Source organism: Vigna unguiculata, chromosome 3 (assembly GCF_004118075.2).
Source record: "Vigna unguiculata cultivar IT97K-499-35 chromosome 3, ASM411807v1, whole genome shotgun sequence".
Classification (NCBI taxonomy): Eukaryota; Viridiplantae; Streptophyta; class Magnoliopsida; order Fabales; family Fabaceae; genus Vigna; species Vigna unguiculata.
In genome coordinates, this window is record NC_040281.1 from 39,529,390 (window position 1) to 39,551,653 (window position 22,264).

The 22,264-nt window shown below is 33.3% G+C and overlaps 1 protein-coding gene across 2 annotated transcripts; it reads right to left on the minus strand.

Moving 5' to 3' along the window:
* Positions 1-13,587: 13,587 nt before the first annotated feature.
* On the minus strand, positions 13,588-17,141 carry LOC114178474 (aldehyde dehydrogenase family 2 member B7, mitochondrial). Of its 2 annotated transcripts, none has more exons than XM_028064403.1 (11): positions 16,944-17,141; positions 16,469-16,603; positions 16,170-16,312; positions 15,894-16,047; positions 15,578-15,807; positions 15,373-15,462; positions 14,738-14,911; positions 14,515-14,652; positions 14,244-14,381; positions 14,093-14,154; positions 13,588-14,001 (listed from the first exon to the last, which is right to left on the minus strand). In XM_028064403.1, the coding sequence occupies exons 1-11, from the start codon at positions 17,014-17,016 to the stop codon at positions 13,728-13,730; spliced, it is 1,611 nt and encodes a 536-aa protein (XP_027920204.1). In that variant the 5' UTR covers positions 17,017-17,141; the 3' UTR covers positions 13,588-13,727. The 2 variants fall into 2 exon arrangements, with proteins under 2 accessions (XP_027920204.1, XP_027920205.1); XM_028064404.1 differs by having other exon boundaries at positions 16,950-17,129.
* Between the last annotated feature and the right edge of the window lie 5,123 nt (positions 17,142-22,264).

Here is a 22,264-nt window from a genome sequence, read left to right on the forward strand (position 1 = left end):
AAAGCAATGGTAAGCTAATCTGATTAAGGAATCATGCAGTTCAATTATAAATAGAAACCATGCAATCTTTCTCATTATCATCAGAATCATATAGACCACCACAACACATATACATGACTCTAGACTCAATATCCGGATTATGTAAGCGACATCGAATCTCTTGGTGGCTTGCACCTGTGATGGTTCCCAAACTCTGCAGAGTTTGGACACAAGGGGTTATCACCCAACCACTCCCAAGGTAAGTCCCCTTCGCGTCTGTGACTGAATCGGGTCCACAGACTAGGACCTCCTGCTACTCCTTCCGACATAATCCATTATGCTCTACATGAGCCTTAATGGTTATAGGAGCATCAGGATACCAACCAAAACTGAGTCCTTATGTCCTTACATACACTAAAACATTCCTCTTAGAATTTTCCTTGAAATCCTAGTTCAACCACTTCTTCTCATATTCCAACTTCATGCAATTTCACCACACATATTACCAGTCATAATAATTCATGCATATCGTGACTAAGTTCACATTTTAACATTTAAACATAACTTCATCCATTAGAAACAGAGAAATAACACTCAGCTGCAGAGGTTCTCGCCCAAGCTAGAAGGTCTCGCCTAGGCGAAAGGGCTCTCTCGCTTAGGCGAGTCATTCTTGCCTGAGTGAGGCTCGAAACAGAGAACAACCCAAACTCTGGGCGAATTCTCGCTCAGGCTAAGCTATCTCGCTTAGACGAGAGTGACTCTCGCTCAAGCGAGACTGGCTCGCCTAGGCGAGATCCCGCGCAGAGACAGGGGGTGAGTTTCTGGTGTTTTCGCTCAGGCGAGAGCTGCTCGCTTAGGCGAAAATACCAGATTCCCAATCTGTTCTCACATGCAAAAATCCAGAAATCTAGCACAATCCAATCATACACTCAATTACACAGTTCAAGCACTCATACAACACTCAATCATGCAATTCAAAGTCATCAGAATGATTTCTATACGAAATTCAAGCAAAACAGTTAGCTTCCCTTATCTGTTATCTTGTTTAGACAGCTTTATAAACGTCAACGCCTTAAAAACGTCAACACCTCTAACTCCACAGGATGCTCTACCTACACATAGAAACATCACAAGAATGATAAGGACATACCGTTATGATCACTGATCAGCAGAGACTCATACTAATGATTAAAACGTCGCATGCAAGCGGAAGAGGGCTTGCATGCAACTGAAAACTGAAAAAGACTAAAAAGAGAGCAGAAACTCAACTTATGCGAACGGAGAAACTGGTCGGTCCAATTTGAAGAGCTCGCCGAGAGGATCAATCCTACGGTCTCGGTTCTTCAATCAGACGACCAAAGAGACAAAACCTCTAGAGAGAAGTCAGAGAACTCTAGAAAAGTGGTTTCTAGAGAGATAGTGTGTTTTAAAATAATGAAACTCGTTTATAATAATTCTATTTATACTAAAACCTTTTAATTTTAAAACAATCGAGTCTCACTATTTTTAAACCACTATCACTTTTAAAACGCTATTTTCTAGGGTCTTACACTACGTTTTGCTTGGAAGAAAATATATGTATACATTTTCAAATGTCATTATTTTAATACTCAATCGAGGTTGAATTTATATTTATTGAAAATTATAAATATTTATTACACTTTATTATTTCTATTTAAAAGGTTAATATAAATTAATATTATTATTATTTAATTGTTACAAAAAATATCTTTGCTTAATTATTTAAATATTTTCATACTATTATTATTGTTATTTTGTACGAGATCATAGTCCTTAATATATCTACCTATTATATATATATATATATATATATATATATATATATATATATATATATATATATATATAGGTTAAAATACTCTGTTGGTCCTCGTTTTGGTTCAGAAATCTCAAATTAGTCCTCATATTTTTATTGATCTTAATTTCGTCCTCCTTTTTGTAAATGTGTATTAAATCAACCTTTTCCGTTATCAATTGGCAAACGACGTTTATATGTGATGATGTGGCTGTAATGTGTATTCTTACGTGTCATTGAGTTATGGTTTGGCACTGAAAATAGTCGTTCTTGTTTTCCCTTTTAAGAAGAGATTATGTTCCCCTAACATATGAAGGTAAGGGTTTGAAAGATGGTGTTGAAGTTGTCTCCTCCGTTTTGGTTTGTTTGCACGAGTAATGTCTCCCTCTCATTCTTGCTCGTCCTGCACTTACAATGGTTGGGGAATGAAAAATTCTAGCGTTTTTTCACATGTGGGGTGTGGGGAGGAGGTTCGATTGAACACCTGTTTGCAATTGAGGTGAGAAGGCAATCACGAGAACTAATAGAACTGCTAAGAACAAGGGGAGAAAATTTTGGGGATGCCCAAAGTTCAAGGTATGATATATGGAACTGAATTTAGTTATGTTTTTTTGTGGATGTTGTTTTTGTATCTTAGTTTTTGAAAACCTAATTTTACAATTGGTGGTGTTGTTTTTTTGTTGGACAGGGTGGAATTGAAGAAGTTGTTGGCTGCAACTTTTTTTCATGGTGCAGTGAAAATGTAATTGAAGAAAGATGTGGTCCTAGTACGAAGAATGATGATGATAGTGATGATACTGCGAAAAAGATGGTTGAAAGGGATGGGAAAGCAAATTAATAAATATCAAGAAATCTATTATGAGTTTGGAAAAATGGGTCAAAGTGTTGTTTGTAATGGTTTGTTTGTTGTATGTATTAAACATATTCCTATTCACAATGTATTAAACTTGTTGATGTAATGATTCGAAATGAATGTGAAAGTTTCAACATTGTGTTTGGAATGTAATGAGTTTTGTCAAGCGTTTTGATTTTGGTAGTGAAATATGGAATGGATATATTGGAATATACTGTGTTGACTCATGATATGAAATGAACCTAATTGAAAAGGAAATCACACCAAATGTGATATAAAACATTAATCTAGGGGCATCAATTAAATGATATAGAACATGGATTATCACACAGATCCATCCATTGATGATTTAAATACCATTAACATGGCAGGGAAGAAGAACAGAGTTGAAAGAAATGATAATTTATATCCACTGTCAAAGTTTATCACAACAAAAGTTGATCACGGCCAAAGCCGAAATTATTCAAAATACATTAAAGTGAACTGCCCAAAAAGACTACATGGCTATTCCTATCAAACACCTAAAAAGACTACATAACTATGAGTCTTAAATTAACAAAAGTTTCAACAACAACTACAAATCAGATTGAAATCTGTTTAATAGAAATGATAAAGGCTTCCAAACACGTCCCCTTATACCCTGGAATTTGTTCCTCATTGGTTGGACAAATTGGTTGCTTGATGTACGTTGAGATTGACCTTGAGATGGTTGGGACTAATTGGTTGCAGGGCCAGTTTGTGTGGTTGCTGCTAGTGGGCCAGTTTGCTGTGATGAGGTTGATGCTGTTGTTGGGCCAGTTTGCTGTGATGGGCCTGATGCTGTTGTTGGGACAATTTGTTGTGATGGGCCTGATGTTGCTGCTGGGCCAGTTTGCTGTGATGGGTGTTGTTGCTGTGATGGGCCTGATGCTCTGGCACAATTGATTGACTTGGTGGTGGCACAAGTTTTTTAGGACAAGCAGTTTTATTGTGACCAATTTCCCTGCACGCAACACACCTTTTGCGAATTCCTCCTTTTCGTAATGCAGTGTCATCCCTTTTCAGCTCCCAAGGTTCCAATCTTCTTTTCTTTTTAGGTCATCCCGACATAATTCTTTTGGTTGGAGGCAGGACATCAGGATATACTGTAACTTCCCACACGTGTTGGCCATTAATAGGGTAAATTACTGAGTTATACGTCTTCTCGTAAGTTGACTTCCTGAACCAATGGGCTATGAAATCCTCTCCTTTCAGATTCAAAAATTTCATGGCAAAAAGTGCATGGCAACAAGGAAATCCACTTATGTTCCATTTCCTGTATGTGCACTCCATCTTGTCAATATTCACCACAAATTGTTCCCCTAGATTTGAAGCATGCCTCACTTCAAACAACTTCTCGACTGACCATCTGTGTGTAATACAACAGAAATATAATTATGAAATCTCAAATCTATTAAGCTTGTTGACATAAATATATATTAACTTCTTACGTTGGTATCTAGTATCTTGTTAAGCTTGATTCATTCTTAAGCCTGTCAACAATTTTGGGACAAACTGAGCCTTTAAAAGATTTCACCTTAGATCTGTTTATGGCCCATCTCTTCATGATATAAACACGAATGTCCTCCAGCATACTTATGATTGGCTTTGTTCGAGTCTTCACTAGCACACTATTGAATGCCTTACACATATTATTAACCAAGGTGTCACACTGGCCTCTTATAGTGAATCTAGATCTTGACCAAAACCTAGTATCACATAAACAAATAATTACCTTTTAATCATGCAATAAATATGATATGAGAATTCAGGATGTCATACCTTGGAGGAATACCAATCAAGTGTTTAAAGGCGTCTTTATTGACCTCTTTAATGTCCCTCATTATCTTTTCCCAAACATGTGGATGTGTGGCTCCTGTAGCCTTCAACATGAGACGTTTTAGATTTTTCCCAAGGAATTGCTTTTTAAAATTATCATACAGGTGCCTAACACAAAATCTCTAGTATATTCCAGGGAGAAGTTCTTGCATAGCTGGGAGAAGACCCTATGTTTATATATGAAAAACAGACTCTAAAATTAGCATACTGCATGATGTTAAAATACAAATTAATTGAAATAATAAAGCTAATGTTTTAGGAATAACCTTTTGTTGGTATAATATAAAAGTGCATGATGCACAAATTGAATCCCCACCAAGATCATTAATCAAAAGCTCTAAGAACCATTTCCACGAATCCTTATTTTCCACTTCTACAACAACATATGCTAGAGGTAGAATATGCTCATTCCCATCTCTTCTAATTGCAATTAATAACTCACCACCATAGTTGCCTTTAAGAAAGCAGTCATCCAATCCAATGAAAGGTCTACAACACGTGAAACTATCTTTGCATGCCTTCAAGCATGCATAAAATCTCTTAAATATGACTTCACCTTCTATGTTCTCAACATTCACCTTTACTGTAGACCCTGGATTTGTTCTTAACAACTCGTGTGCATAATCATATATTCTCCTAAACTGTTCTGAAAAAGACCCATCTATGTGGTCTCTAGCAATAGCTGTAGCCCAAAAAGCCATATTTCTAGAGATACCTACATTCCATTTCCTACTAACCTTGTCACGAATGTCCATGACCTTTATATTAGGGTTTTCTCTAACTGTCTTTTCCATCTTCTTGCTTAGCCACTTTGCATTCATTAATTTCACGTTAAAATCTCTAGAACACGTATGTTGATCTATTATTTTCATAAGTTGCCATGACTTCATTGCACCCATATAACCACAATAAGCATACCATTTGTATTCTCCATTTTCTCCCAAACATTTCACTGAAACCCTCTGATTGTCATTTTTTACAAATTTTAAACTTTTTTTGTTTGCAAGTGCATAGGTTCTAATTCTTCAATGAATTCATGTTTCTCTATGAAATAAGTTCCTATTTCCCATCTATATTTGTCCATCTTTTTTGGCATTGAAAATGTAGGAAATGACCCATAACCCTCAATATCATCATTAACCTCATCAATGTTTGAATCACTAACCAATTCATCTGAATGCCACTAGAAATCTGACCCTCCACCCTCAGTCCTTACTTCATCATAATCTGAATCAGTTGACTCTTGTGTTGTGTACCAACCTTCTCCACCGGATGCACTTTCAACATCACATTCCACATTACCATCCCAATCCGAATCATTATGTCCATCACGGTTAATGTTAACATCAACAAGACCTTCCTCAATGAATGATTCAGCCTCACCTTCATACCCTCTCTTTGCTACATTTTCTTCTACTCCGTGACCTTCAGGATCCTCCCCTGCCACTGTATCAGTACCAACATGAACTTCACCTTCAGGATCCTCCCCTACCACTGCATCAACCCCTTCCTTTTTGCCTTCAACTTCATCAACATCCACATTACCTACCACTACTTCAGCTGCAACATCTTCCTCACCCTCACCACCCTCATTTTTCAGTACTTCACCTGCACCATGCTCATGAACCTCATTCACACAATTAACTACATCATTAACCTCAGAAAGACCAACCTCCCCCATACCAACAACCTCTATCATGTTGATTATCTCAGGTTCTGTCATTTCGTGAACCACATACAAATGAACTGCACCATTTAACCTTGCTAAGTTTGCCATATGAGTGGCCCCTTTATCATCACAAAGAAGCTCCAATCTATCTTCTAACACAGTCCCACCTTTTAAACAATACCACAACTCCTTCAGAGATATGTGCCCTATCTTTTTTAATCCAGCAATAACCTCAAAATATCCCCACGTATCAGGATCACAGAACCATGTGGTTATTTCCCCATCATATTCCAATTTCCCATTACTAATAAAGTGGCCACTATGGTGGACCACCACTTCAAAACGGTCAACAGACGTTTTATATCTACACCTATATACATTGCCCCCAAACGAATTCAAATATTACAATTCATACCAACACATACAACATAGAACCAAGCATTCAAATAAGGGACCACAACATTAAAAAACACATACTACAATGCATATACGGTCACCGATTAGAAAACACATTCGAATAGAGGACCACCAATAAAAAACAATTTCAATGTCAAAAATGGGGGGACCAATAACATTAAATCATAGAATAAAAGCAATACAACATCATACCCAGCCAACAAAACATCACAACCCTAATACAAACCCAAAACCCCAAAACGCGAAAAAATCCTACACCTATTCAACTACAACAGCCAGTGATCTCGTACTCACCTTCAGGGCTAGCGCTCAACCACGACCATGGCGAACGAGAGTAACACTCTGAAATCCACCTCTGAAATGCTCGATCTCACCTACGACCACGCTCGATTTCACCTTCGACCACGCTCACGGCATTCGCATTCGCTCACTTCCACTGACTTTCCCAAAACCAATCCCTAATTACTTAATTTAGGGTTTCAAGCACAATCAATTTTTTAATTCTCAGTCCACGCACTCAATCTTCAATACTGAAAATAATACACAAAGCCACGTCACAAATTCAAGATGAAGTTAACGTTAATAAATTTAACACTGTTAACTATTGGGCTGATTTAATACTCATTTACAAAAATGAGGATGAAATTGAGATCAATTAAAATACGAGGACCAATTTAAGATTTCTGAACCAAAATAAAGACCAACGGAATATTTTAACCATATATATATATATATATATATATATATATATTATAGTAGTATTTGTATTACCACTATTCAACTATTATTATTTTTATTATCAATATTACCATTGTTTAATTATTATTATTATTATTATTATTTTGCCTTAATATTATTGTCATTATTGTTGTTATTATCCTTATTATTATTATTATTATTTTGTACATGATTCCTAATGCATGCATTTTACCTTAGGAATGACCGACATTTTACCTTGACAATGACTCATAGATACGTATTTTATGTTATTCTAACTTTTTTAATATATATTATTTTTGTTTATAATATTTCAAATTTATTTTTTTAGTTATTTTATATGGCTAAATTATTTTAAAATATATTGTTTTAAGTTGTTTGTATCTATGTGTGTTTTTATTAATAAATTTTAAGTTTAACTTCAACTTTGTATTTATTTTGTACGAAATTCATAATATAAAACCTACCTACATTTTACATTAACAATGATCATGTATAATCATTATTTCATTTAGATATGGTATAAATTTTAATTATATAAAAATATTGTTTTACTTCACATAATTAATATTAATAATATATTACTACTATTAGTATCAATATGGTTAGTATTAATGATCATTTAGTAGTGTTAATATTATTCTGTTATTATTATTAATATTATTTTGTATAGAATTCATAACGCATAATATACCTGAATTTTATTTTAGATATAACTTGGGTATATGATTTTCACATTATTCAAATTCTTATATATATATATATATATATATATATATATATATATATATATATATATATATATATATATATATATTTCATTTAACAAAGTTTAACATATATTCCTTTTTATATTTTTATTTTGTACATATACATGACGAATAATATTTTTACATCTTATTTTAAGAATGATCCGTACATATACATTTAATTTTAATATATTATATAATTCCAAAGTTTAAATATAAATACTAATCATACAATAATATTATTTTAATATTGATATTATTAATATTAATAATACAATTATTATTAGTATATTCTAATATTATTATATTTTTAAATATTATATATACAGTTATACACAATTATAACACTTAAATATAATCACATAGATAAATTATTTATTTAATAATAATAATAACAATAATTTTCTTAATATAAATTTAAAAAGAAAACAAAAAAACAAATCGATCTGAAAGAAGTAGAAGAAAAGGAAACTAATTAAAAATACTCCAAAAGAAATACTATAACAAAATAAAATATTTTAACCGTTCAACTTTTACTCATTCATCGATTAATGTTATTGTCATCGTTTACATTAATCACATCTAAATCAACAAAATATTGCAAATGATTATAGTTAAATACTACTTATTTATAATTAAATGATTATTATTATAAATATATATTAAAAAATTCAACATTTAATTTTTTTTATATTATATTGTTTTAAAGTTAAATATTATATTTATAATCAAATATAATTATAACACATAATAAAATTATAAAAATTAATTATTTTTTCAAATATAATAATAATTTAAAATTTTTCTTAATACATAATTAAACAAAAAAAAATAAGGCATATTTGTCTGTAACACCCCATTTAATTTAATACACGAAATTAAAGGAAGAGTCACAAGAAAGATAACATAATAGCGTAGTTTGGGAGTTTTAAACTCAACTTCTTACAACCCAAGGCACACCACAATGCCCAAAAGAAAATTGGATAAAGAGTTTAACCAAAAATATATAAATCTAAGGACGAACAAATACATGGGTCATAGCCCTAAAGAAACTCAAAGGAATTATAAACCAGTCCACGCGGACTATGCAGCGGAATCACCACCTCCCTGTTGCCCACGGGTGTTCCTCACATCTGCTCACACCAACAAGTTGATGATCATCGCAAAAGAGAGTACCACACAGCAGAACGCACAACAAAGAAAGTAGGGTAAGCTAGAGCACAAAAGATTTTATCCATACAATCAAAATATATTCACCATACCATATACATATATCAACCAAGCATGTTATAACTTCTCAGGCAATACACTAAGATGCAACTCGACTCATCCGGATACGTATAACTTGGTCGGATTCAACGGATGCTTGCACTTGTGGTGGATACCTCTGCTCACCTCTGAGCTGCTCACCCCCGAGCTATGTGTTACAAGTGTTATGATGAAACAATTTCCCTCACCACAAGGTTAGCCCTTAATGAATTTCAGGCCTCCTGCTACTCTCACCACAAGAGTCAGTCCACTCTAGATGAGACTAACTGACTCCTTAGAGTGTCAGGATGCAACCTTACCTTGAATCCTTACCTAGTTATACAGATGGGGCACCACCATGGACACCCACTAACAGAGGCCATGGAATTACGTCCCGACCACTGAAGCGCGACCCTGAAAGTCTCACCTAGAGACCCCAAGGAACTATGCACTAACACAGACCAAACATGATCACACAGCCAAAAACATTCACCATGCATGTATACATTCATCATACCCACCTTGAAAGCCAACGCCTTTCATGTTCCAGGTCCAACTCATTCCAACTCATCATAAGCCATCCATGCATAAAGGATTTCCAACTCATCTCATTATCATGCCTCTTTAATACCAACCATTTCATTAAAATCTCATGCTAAACTCATATCAACCCATTATTCACATCTCACGACTTACACAACTCATACATACTCATTTATCTCATACTTTCAACACAATACTTAAAACCAAGCAAACATCATCCATACAAAGTCAAGAAAGCACTCACACATCGCACGGCCTCGCCCAGCACCTCGCTTAGGCTGAAGGGTCTCACCCAAGCGAGAGGCTCTCGCTCAGGCGAGCCCCCTTCGCCTAGGCGAGGGCTCGAAAAAGGGGAACAGTAGCTCACGCGGGATCTCGCTTAGGCGAGACCCTTCTCGCTTGGGCGAGATGCTCGCTCGCTCAGGAGCAACGTGGGTCGCCTAAGCGACCGCTCGCGTGAAACATCTTGGGCGAGCCTCTGTTGATCTCGCCTAGGCGAGATAGGCTCGCTTGGGCGAGAAAACCAGAGCTCACCATTGTTCTCTCGTGCATTTACACATAACAGATCACTAATGGCACAAAAATTATCATACCCTAGTTCATATAACATACCAAACATATCTAAACGGAAAAACAGAGGCACAAACAGTATCACTCAAAAGAAAAGGGCGAACCCTAGCTTCCCGTACCTGGAAAACAAGCTAGTGGAACGTTCCGACACGCACACAGTGAACACGACGGTTCTAAGGATGGCCAAAGAGCTGAAATGAACGGTAAAACAGAAACAGAGACGGGTTATTACCAAACCCTAACGATAAACAGTGGTCATAGGCCCAGAAAAGGGGAAACATGAGCTAAAGAAATGACTTACGTGGAGTAGGAGTTGGGTTTGAGTTAGCTCGAAGAAGGTTTAAAACAAACTCTAACAGAACGTTATGTGTGAGAGAAATGTGACGGCTGATTCTTCTACAAAAATAAAAATGCGAATTAAAATAATTAGAAATAATTTTATCCTTTGGATGAGTCTTTAGATCCAACAGTTACAAGATAGCTCTTAAAATATTAAGGCAGAATAATTAGACCTTACATCGCCTAAATTTAGTAAACACAGCTACAAATGGAACAAAATGACTGATTGTACAATGCAAAACACTTTTATTGTAAATGGTGATTTGCAAAAGTGATACATGTGAAGCCCGCGAATGAAAAAGCAAACGTCACAGATCAAATAAATTTTGCATTGCTGAAATGTCTTCTTACACTATATAGACACATTCATATTCAACATTTCTTTAAAAATAATAAATGTATTCATTAATTCATCGATAATAATAATCAAAAATTAATATTAACAAATAATACAAACTATTCAAAAGATCATATATATTAAAAAATACTATAAATTAAAAATTATATATAAATAATAAACAAAAACTAATTACCATAAATTAATTATTGTAATTGTTGTATTGAATATTTTCTTCAAATATTATGTATTTATCACATTAAGATTATATAAAATTATTTATTTTTTTAAAAATATAATAACTACTTCGAAAATTTATCAAAATAAAATTATAAAAAAATCGAAAAACAAAGATCCGTACGCACTTGTCAGATACTAGTTCTTTTATTGAAAAGACCTTGTTTGTGCAATCTAAAGATATGTGTCTGGTGGTATATCTGAAGTTGGTGATAGATAGAGACCTACAACCTAATGTGAAGGAAAGATCACGTTATAGTTGTTGATGTTGAGGTGGGTGACGCTGATGTACTGAATTTCCCTCTAAGGACTTATAACTATTTTTTTTTTTTCAAAATACTTCGTATCCAAAATAGCACTAAAACCAATGAGTAGAAAGAAGAAGAACAGAAAAACACAACTATGGAAGATTTATATATCCTTATAAATTACAAAAAGACACAATAGATAATTTGAAAATATGAAAGTATAGGAAGTTATGAAGTGAAAAAAAAGAAAAAAAAAACCTGTTATAGAAAAATATACTAAAGAGGCAATGTAAAAAATATTTGGTGCAATGTTGAAGTCGTTGAAGTTGAAGTCCAAATAGCTAAAAAAACAAAAAGAGGTGAAAAAATACAAAAATATAATAAGCATGATAACAAATCTCAAATGAGACCTAAGTCAAATACCAAATTCAAGAACAATTATTTTTATATACTTTTTAAAAGGCAAAAACAAAGTAAATAATTACTGAAATTAATATCAAAATAAAATAAAATTATTGAATGCAAATAATTATTGAAAAAGTTGTTCTATTATTTTTATATGTTTTTAAGAAGATAAAATTTTAAAAGTTTTGAATAACTTCTTTTATTTTATTTTAACTTCTTTCTACTCTTATTTGCGTCCATCTCCTCCTTTATATATATATATATATATATATATATATATATATATATATATATATATATATATATATATATATATATATATATATATATATTGAATTCTAATTGGAAAATTAAAGTGGACCTCAAATCTTGACTATATACATGAAATAAAAGAGTGTTAGAAAAACAATTTTTTTCGAAACACTTTTCTTAATATACTCTCTTTTGTTGATTTTGATTATTGAAATTGTAAAATGATAACGAAACTTATTAAATGAGAAGGAAAATTCGAAAAAAAAAATCAATAAATTCAACTTACGTTAAAAAATTACAATTGTTATTTACACCTTCCAGATTTAGTAAAAGACCTCATTTTATACAATATTTTATATCATTTTTAACAGTACTGTAATGGATTAATATTTCAAACTATAATGGATTAATATTTCAACATTTTGATTTGTTTTTGGCAAGTAATAAAAATTTAAATACATGTCAAAATCAATTTTTAAAAATGGGATATATAAAAATTAATAAATAATATACACTTTATAACTTATATATATATATATATATATATATATATATATATATATATATATAATATAGATTCGTTTTGTGTAACTATTTAATATTTTTATTTTATCTGTAATCATATTTAAATCTCAAAACTATTGTTGTGTGACGTATATAATACACTTTTTTCATTTGAATTATAGATATAGATTATATATCAAAAGTAAAATTTAATAATATATAAAACCAATATAAATAGCAATAGCCTAAAAATATCTAGGAAAAATTCATATAATTTTTGCTTAAAATAATATTGGATCCACCTCCTTCTCACTATTATTGGACTAATTAACTCTTTATCTTCCGTGACTTTTGTAATTCACATTGATCGGTTCAACCCTAAAGTTTCTCCTTTCCCTCGTGAGTCTTTGACTTTCTCCTTTAGGTGCGGTAGAAAAAACTTACAAAAATTAATTTTAAATAATATAATTCCAACATGTACAATTAAAAAATAATTTTTGCTTGAAACTAATATGTCATTGATTTGAGTGTAGCAGTAGAATTTGATGCCAATTGGTTTGGATAAGAGTAGACTTTGATTTTTTTTCCAAAACAAAATTTCTTTTGTAACTTTCAACCGACTTTAAGATTGATTTCACATACCATACTTTATTTTGACAAGTTTCTGTATCTCATTGAAATCAGAAACTGATCTAACTCAGGATAATGCAAAGTATATCTAGTGTTGTTTTTGCATCATAACATGATAAAAAAGAAAACCACCTAGATGAGTTTGCCAAAATCAAGAGTAACACAGTGTGTCAGGCTGACGCATGCAAATGCTGCGCCTAGAAGTAGACGAAAGAGATAAAAGGATGAAGACGAAGAAAAATATAAAAAATGTAATGAGTCACGGGTTACCCAAAAAAAAGGATTTGATCATATATTATTGAAACACCGAGTTATTGATGATCCAGAAAATGGTAGAAATGTTCAAAAGGCTGAAACTCAAAGCCATGCTGGGTTCTTCAAGGGGTTAACAACAGCCTTCACTTGCAAGTAGTTCTTAAGACTATACTCTCCTTTTTCTCTGCCCTGACCACTCATCTTGTAACCCCCAAAGGGGATTGCAGCATCAAATGTGTCAAAGCAATTTACCCAAACTGTTCCTACTCTCAGTGCCCGAGTCAAAATGTTGGCAGTGTCTATGTTCTTTGTGAACACTCCTGCTGCAAGCCCATAACGTGTGTTATTTGCTCTTTGAACTACCTCACCAAGGTCCCTGGGATCATCAAAACATAAATTAGTGCACAGATATGTAGCATAATACCATTCTCTTCAATCAAACAAACTCACACTTGTTGTTTTCTTACTTGAATTTTAATATGGATTGGACTGGACCAAAGATTTCTTCCTTCGCAATCCGCATGTCATCCTGGTGATAATTGTCACAAATTGAACACATTAGGAGTTGCATTTTTCAGTTTAGTTTATAAGATGCTAAATGCAACTAAGAAGATATACCTTAACATTTGAGAAGACTGTTGGTTGAATATAGAAGCCCTTGTTGCCAAGTCTGTCTCCTCCGGTTTCAAGGGTAGCCCCACTTTCAACACCATATCTGATATACCTCAGGATTTTCTCAAATTGGTCTGAATCAATCTGATTGTTTGGATAGTACATGAAATCATCAGTGTATTTAGATGTTTTATAAGAATCATACATTAACCTATTTCCAGTCCTCACCAATTAGTATCTGAGTTGGTGGAATGTAAGGGAATTCTTAGCATTTTACCTGAGGACCTTGCTCTATTCCCCCCTTGAATGGATCACCAACAACACGTTTCAAAGCACGAGCCTTTGCTTTCTCAACAAACTCCTCGTATACACTTTCGTGTACATATGTTCGTGACCCAGCACAGCAACATTGTCCCTGAATGTCACAAACAACTCCAATCAACTTTTCCAAATCCCAGGACCAGTGATTGTTTTACTCAAGTGCACTATGCTTAATATACCTGATTAAAGAATAAAGCAAAGTGTGCTAGCTCAACAGCCTGATCTATGTCAGCGTCTTCACACACAATAAACGGGGATTTTCCGCCAAGCTCCAAAGTCACAGGCTTAAGATTGCTTTTAGCCGCCAATTCAAGGACAACTTTCCCAGTATCAGTGGAACCAGTAAAAGCAAGCTGTGACAGAATACCAAATATTCATACTGTTAAGTCATTATCGTGTTTATATGTCTAGTAATCCAAATAAATACCATATTAGGACTTGAAACTTTTACACAAGACAAGGAAACTGAAACTGATTGCCATGTAAATTTTACTGGCAATTTAATAGAATTTACCGTTCATGCCAACACTAAAATAATTATCACTATCCTCCTACAACGGCAAAGGTTAAGGTTTCCGCACACAGAATAAGAACAACAATGAATGTGTCACTTATTCAAGCAGTTTTGATAGAATAACCTCACTCTCTCAATACATTACTTTTATCTGTAAACCAAAACATTATTTTAGGCAAATCATGAAAGAAAGAATTCACGCACGCTCCCTTGAAAACTAAGAACATCAATCAGTTTGGTATCTTGTTAAAAAAACTAAAACTGCAGTCATTGTGTGACAGAGGAAGTACATTTTAGTACCTTATCAACCTCCATGTGACTTGCAAGAGCAGCACCAGCAGTTGGGCCAAATCCTGACACCACATTTAAAACACCAGGGGGAAGTCCAGCCTGCCAGACAGATTACAAAATCAAAATGAAGATTGCTGATATTCTGAGTACATTAAACTCCATAAAAGCTATGCTTCTTACAAAATAAATATTGGTCAATATTATTAGCACAAACCTCAAGAAATAGTTTTGCTGCATATAAAGCAGATAATGGTGTCTGCTCAGCTGTTTTGAGAACAATGGTGTTGCCACAGGCCAATGCTGGTCCAACTTTCCAGGCAAACATGAGAAGAGGAAAGTTCCAAGGAATGATCTGACCCGCAACACCAATGGGTTCGTGCAAAGTTTGAACATGATAAGGTCCATCAGCTGGAACTGTTAGACCATGAATCTTATCTGCCCAACCTGGGGATCATGAAAACACAAGTGTCACCAAATTTTCACAAAATAAATAGGAGTAGGCTAAGTTCCACATTTTGTGTCCCACGTACCAGCATAGTATCGAATCAGACGAACAAGCATTGGAATCTCAATCTTAGCAGATTGTTCATAAGGCTTTCCATTATCCCAAGTCTCAAGTGCTGCAATCTCATCATTATGCTTCTCAATCAGATCAGCTGCACGTAACAAGATCTTTTGCCGTTCCTATAAAATCAAATAACAAAGAAGCAAAAAAGGGATTTCCCCCCGGAATCATGAGACCAAAGATCACGCCTTTGTGAACGACAGGAAAAGAAACATTATAGAGGAAGGTTATGATCAAATACATAAGCTGTCATCTTAGGCCATGGACCATGATCAAATGCTTTGCGCGCAGCTGCAACAGCTCGATCAACATCTTCAGAGTGACCCTCAGCAACATGAGCAATCACTTCCCCCGTCCTTGGATCTAAAGTTGGAAAAGTTTTACCTGATGCCACCAGAATCCGAATAGTCAGATACCCCCAACAGCCCCCTTAAAAATCAATCATCTTTTTTTCTTTCTTTTGTTCTTCCATTTTTTCTGAGCCAAAAAACTCAACTCTGTGTCCCAAAAGGAAACAATTTTAGCAAAATAAACACTCACCAGAAGCAGCATCTACGAATTTTCCATCAATTAAGAGTTGGGTATATTCCACTTGCACTGCTGGTTTAATGGGTTCTTCAATGGCAGCAGCAGTGCTGTATTTACAGAGTCTCGACCCAAGGTAACTACTCCCACCTGAAAAGTTTTACCTTTTAGTCTTAAAAATTTTGATCCGTACACATAATTAATAAAAACCTCAAACGGCAAACCATAAATCCAAATCAAAGTACACAGTTAAACATCCATTCGAAGTGACACAACAACAAAAAACAGTAATTGTAACTGAAACCGACGATTGAATGAACCTAACCGTACACTCTAACATATTTTCTTTGTCAAACAATAAGAAATCAGTTCAAGAAAGAACAGGAAAATGAAATTAACAAAACAGATAAAAAAAATCATTTGGTAACTGTTTTTAGACACAGAAAAATTATTGAGACCATCTTGAGATGAGGTGCGATGAAGAACACACCTCTACCTCGTGAAAAGAAGGAAGTCGAAGAAAAGGAGCGGATGAGCCTTGAAATTCTGAGTGGGGAAGCCATGCTATGAAGATGATGATAGTGTTTTTTCTCTCTCTCCACTGTCAAGCTTATAAATGGAGATTTGATCCAATTTTATGTATAAAATAAAACGCATGACCAACCCAAACTTGGTGGAATTCACTCCACGCTATAACCCTGACTTAATTTTAATTATTTATTAGCCCCTCGGCTTTGTCATATTATATAATAATATAATAATCTATGCATATATTCTGCACATGAGTTTAAGTATCTTTGTCCTATTCGAAATGGCATATCTTATCATTCTATGTTATCTTAATTATGAAATATGTTAATAATTAAAGTTAGAGTACAATAAAATATATTTTTGTTTTGTTATTGAATTATTTTTATGATGAAATCAAACGAAAAGAACTTCCCCTCCCAAAAAAAGGAAGAAAAGTACATCTTTTTGCTTCTAAAAGAAGAAAGATCGGTATAATAATGACGCATGTCCTTTTAATTTCCAACAGTAACGTTTCTTAAATTTTTTTCATTATTTGCATAAAAATAAATAGGGATATTCTTTTCCAATTTTAAAAAATATAGACCTGGTTTATATGCATGAAGTTATTACTTACTAATTTCTTTTATAGCTTTAGTAAATTACGAAGGACAGAATCAGATGAGTATATACATTTACGGACTTAATAAGATAGAAGTAATAATCATTGGTGAAAAAAAGTGTTCCAATATAACGTCATTGCATCTAATTCTTACTTAAATTACTTGAGTATTTTAGTATTTTTTAAATAAAATTTAAATTTATAAATTTTTGTTGATTGAAATGAACATAATTTGATCGATCTTTGTAAGCCTCATTTTTCTTTCAACTCTTAAGTATTTGGGTCTAGCCTGTCGTGGGCCTAAGGCCAGCCCAATAAGGAGACCCAATATCCCTTTCCAGTCCCTAATCCTTTCATTTTGTTCTATTTTCAGAAAAACCAGCTCCTTGTTCCCTCTCTTCGTCTCTTGTAAGAGCTCTATTAGGGCACAAAGGTTCTCCCCTTTGTTTCGAGCTAGCTAAGGGTATTCTACTTCCAGGTAAGGTAAGTGGAGCTTAATCGCCTCCTTCACTATTTTTCCTTTTACCCTTTGGACATGTCATTTTGGTTAGGGTTTGACCCCACACTTCGTTTTGTCCTGGTTTTCCACGTTTCAGCTTACTACTTTAGTCCTTGGGTTGTGGTGCTCCTTAGTGGTGGATCTGTTGCGTTTGTAGCATCTAAGCAAGGTAAGGGAAGCTAGGTTTTAACTGTTTAAAGTCATTTCTCCATGTTTTTTGTCTGATTGAATATCTTGGATGCTTGAATGATGTTTTGGATCTTATGGAATTGGCTTGTTTGTGTTCTGGTATGTTATTTTTGGGTATGTGTTTCTGCTGCATGCACGCAACAGTGACGAGTACTATCATTCTCGCCCAAGCGAGCTCGTCTCGCCTAAGTTCTGCTCGAGCACCTCGCTCAGGCGGATGGCTCTTGTTTTGAGCGACGCATCGTCTCGCTCAGGCGAGAGTGACTCGCCCAAGCGAGTCCTCGAGGAAACCTAGTGTTCTTTGCTCGCGTTCTCGTCCAAGCGAGGGATCTGCGTTTTGGGCGAAAAGCGGTCTCGCTCAGGCGAGGAGGGCCCGCTTAGGCGAGAACTCGCAGAGTGCTCACTGTGCTACTGTTTCAAGTCTCGCTTAGGCAAGAATGCCTAACTTAGGCGAGATCATTGATGTCGCCTGGGCGAAGGCTTTTAGCCTAAGCGAGAACAGTGCGAAATTTCATTTTTAATTCCTTGTTTTTGTTGTGGTTGAATATTATTATGAACATACATGTGTTATTGGATTTGTATGAAATGAAAGTGGCGTGTTGAGATTAATATATGGCTTGGAACTGTTGGATGGTGGTATTGTGGCATGAGAATTGGATGTATGAGATAAAGGTGTTGGTTATGGTGTGAGAGACATGAAATTGGTATGAGATAGGCGTAATTCCATGAGTCTCGTGAGGAGATCTCATGGTGATGTGTAGTGTATATAATTAAGATAAGGATTCAAGTAAGGATTGCATCCTAAAACTCTAAAGGATTAGTGAGTCTCATGTAGAGCAAACTGACCCAAGTGGTGAGAGTAGCGGGAGGCCCTAATCTTTGGCAGGATAATGGCCTTAGATGCTTGAAGGTTAACCTTGTGTGTGGTAGCGTGAAACCCATTGGCAATGGCTCTGCAGAGTAGTAGAGGCCACCACAAGTGCAAGTGTCCAGTGAATCCGATCTTATTATATTTATTCGGATAATTGAATCACAGTGTCTTGTTTGTTTGCTATAACATGATTTGTGCCTACTGTGTTGCATGTTTGGGGTTGCTCTATGTTCTTGCCTGTTGTAATATGTTAAAGTTAATTTTACACTAGCTTACCCTTTCATTTTTGTATATGTTCTTGTTTTGTTTTCTCGTTTGCGATGATCACCTTTGGTGGGAGCAAATGGGAGAAACATTGAAGATAGATTTGGTGGTGGCAGCGACACTGTTTAGTGGGGAATCGTTTATGGCTCCTAAGAGTAGTTTTAAGGCCTTGGTGCCTTTGTATTTCCTTTTCCTAAGAGTAGCTCTTTTGCAAAAATGTTGAACCTTTTGGATTATGTTTTGTTTATGGCATTGCGGTATGCCTAAGTTTCCATTCCTGTACACTCTTGAATAACTGTAACAGTTGATTTCTTATGTATGTTGTTCATCTGATTACTCTCTATTATCATAACTTTGTGATGTGTTAATTTAGTAGATTAAATCTATTTAAATGGGATGTCACAATCTTGATAAATTATTTATAATTTTATACGTTTCATCAACAATATTATTCATTACAACCATTACTTTTATTCTCTTTTAAAATATATATAATTCAAAAAAATGTAAAAAAAAATATTTCTTTTAAAATTATGTGGAATTAGATTGCACTTTAATAATTAAACATTACTTTTGCTTCTATGATAATAGAACATTCTTAATTAAATCATTAAAAATGCAAGTTAATAATATATTCATATTTACATTAAAATGAATATGAATTATTTAAAATATTAATATTTTTAATTGAGAAATAATTTTGAAATAAAAATACCAAAATTAAATCATAAAGAATAATTTATGGATATGTAATATTTTTTTAAATACTATAACATTTTATAAAATGAATAAAAAATTATTATAATAAAATTTTTATGAATTTTATTATTTTTTACTTTTATCTTTTATATTCATTTTAAATTGAGATAAATAGTGTGAGACTTTTCCATCTCCTTTTTACATATGAATGTTAGAACTAGGGATGGCAACGGGTCGGTTCGAGTACAGATAGTGTCTACCCGCAACCCGACCCGCCAAAAACAAATCCACCCGCTACTTGCCCGTTTACCTATCGGGTATCCGCTTGAAAAATATCCGCGAATATTTTTAAAAATATCTGCGGGTACCCGTGGATACCCGATACCTACAAATATTTACAAAAATTTATATTTTATAAATTTTTTAATATAAAATTATAAAATAAAATATAAATTAAATTATAATTAAATTATAATTAAATTTGACATAATAAAATATACTGTTAATTTTAATTTTAATTAAATTTAACTTAATAAAATATAAATTAAATTTTAATTTTAATTTTTTACAAGTAACGGGTACTCGCGGGTACGGATAGTATGATACCCGTATCCGACCCATTTATAAGTGGATATTAAAATACCTGCTACCCACGGGTATTTAATACTTGCGGGTAGTAACTATCCGCCGCGAATATCCACGAACGTGGGTATTTTTGCCATCCTTAGTTAGAACACACAACCTAAAGATGCAATGCAACCTGACTTACCCCATTTTGGCTCATCCTATTTTAACATGTCTCTTATTTGATCTGCAAAAGGTGATTCAATTTGGCCTGCCTCGCATAAAAAATGCAGGTTAATTTCTTTGACTCGTCCCTCATTAATGTTTGGCGGATTTGCGGACCAACCCGTAGTCCGCATAAGAAATTATTTATTTTGTATTGTTTTTATCAAGGTGTAGAATTTTAACAACCTTATTTTTTATTTAATTAAATTAGTAAAAATAAAAAAAATCTATAAACCTATTTCTTAAAAAAAATTCAAATTTTCTAATTTCTAATTTTTAAATACAATTATGTTTGAAACACAAAAATGTATTCTATATGATAATAGTAACATCCATATTTTGAAAATGATTATATTATTTATTTTATCTTTGCTTTAAAAATAAAATTTAGAAAGTTTTACATTTTATTAATAATTTGTATTTTATCTATTGAACGTTGAGAAATAAATAAAATAGTTTTTAAAGAATATTGCAACTAAGATAAAAATAATAGTGAAAATGATTGATAAAAACCAATAATATAATTAATTTAATATGTATATATTAATTAATTATTAAGAAGATGGTATTTACTTTATATATATATATATATATATATATATATATTATATATATGTGTGTGTGTATATGTGTATGTGTACGTGTGTGTTAGTTATCGAAAAAAATTAAATGAATCTTTTAATCTTAAATCTAAGAGAAAAGAAAAGATAAGAAGAAAAAAAAATAATAAAATAGAAAAAAAGGAAAAAGAAAGATATTAGAAAAGAAAAATAAGGAGATAGATGAGATGAGATCACATTTAATATTTACTTAAAATTTTGGCTTATAAATATGTATGAATGTGATAGTAAGGTAAAAAAGAAAGAAGGAGTAATGATTACTAACATGAGATAAAACTACATTAAATGCACATGTGATGATTATTATAAAAGACTAGCTTATAAATAGGTGAATTAGATAACAAGTAGGCAAGTGTGCTTTTGGGAAGAGTAAGAGAGAGAAAGAGAAAGAGAAAGAGACACAAATTTGGTGTAAGATATTAACCGATGTCAAAGTAAATTAATTCGGCTTACATGGAGTGACTCATCATGGGATGAGTTAAAAAAGGACAAGTTCAACATGACTCACTTTTTGGTCAGTTAGAAATTTTGCAATCTATTGTCTGACCCACTACGGGTTGGTAGCTTAGTAGGTTGGCTCACTTACGAATATTTTTTTTTTGTTTGCAATTTATTTTATATATTTATTGCATTACAATAATGAGAGTGAATTACTTAATTTATTTTTTATAATAGTGGAATCAAATTGTTCACCTAATTCTGGAGATAGTATTATAAAGATAATACTTAAAGATTAAAGTGGCAACATATA

Excerpts from the sequence above, each read along its gene's own strand:
- LOC114178474 (XM_028064403.1), bottom strand. The coding sequence starts at position 17,016 with ATGGCTTCCCCACTCAGAATTTCAAGGCTCATCCGCTCCTTTTCTTCG. Across the intron at positions 14,382-14,514 it reads GAATAGAGCAAGGTCCTCAG|ATTGATTCAGACCAATTTGA; the intron begins GTAAAATGCTAA and ends CCAAACAATCAG. Across the intron at positions 14,155-14,243 it reads CAGTCTTCTCAAATGTTAAG|GATGACATGCGGATTGCGAA; the intron begins GTATATCTTCTT and ends AATTATCACCAG.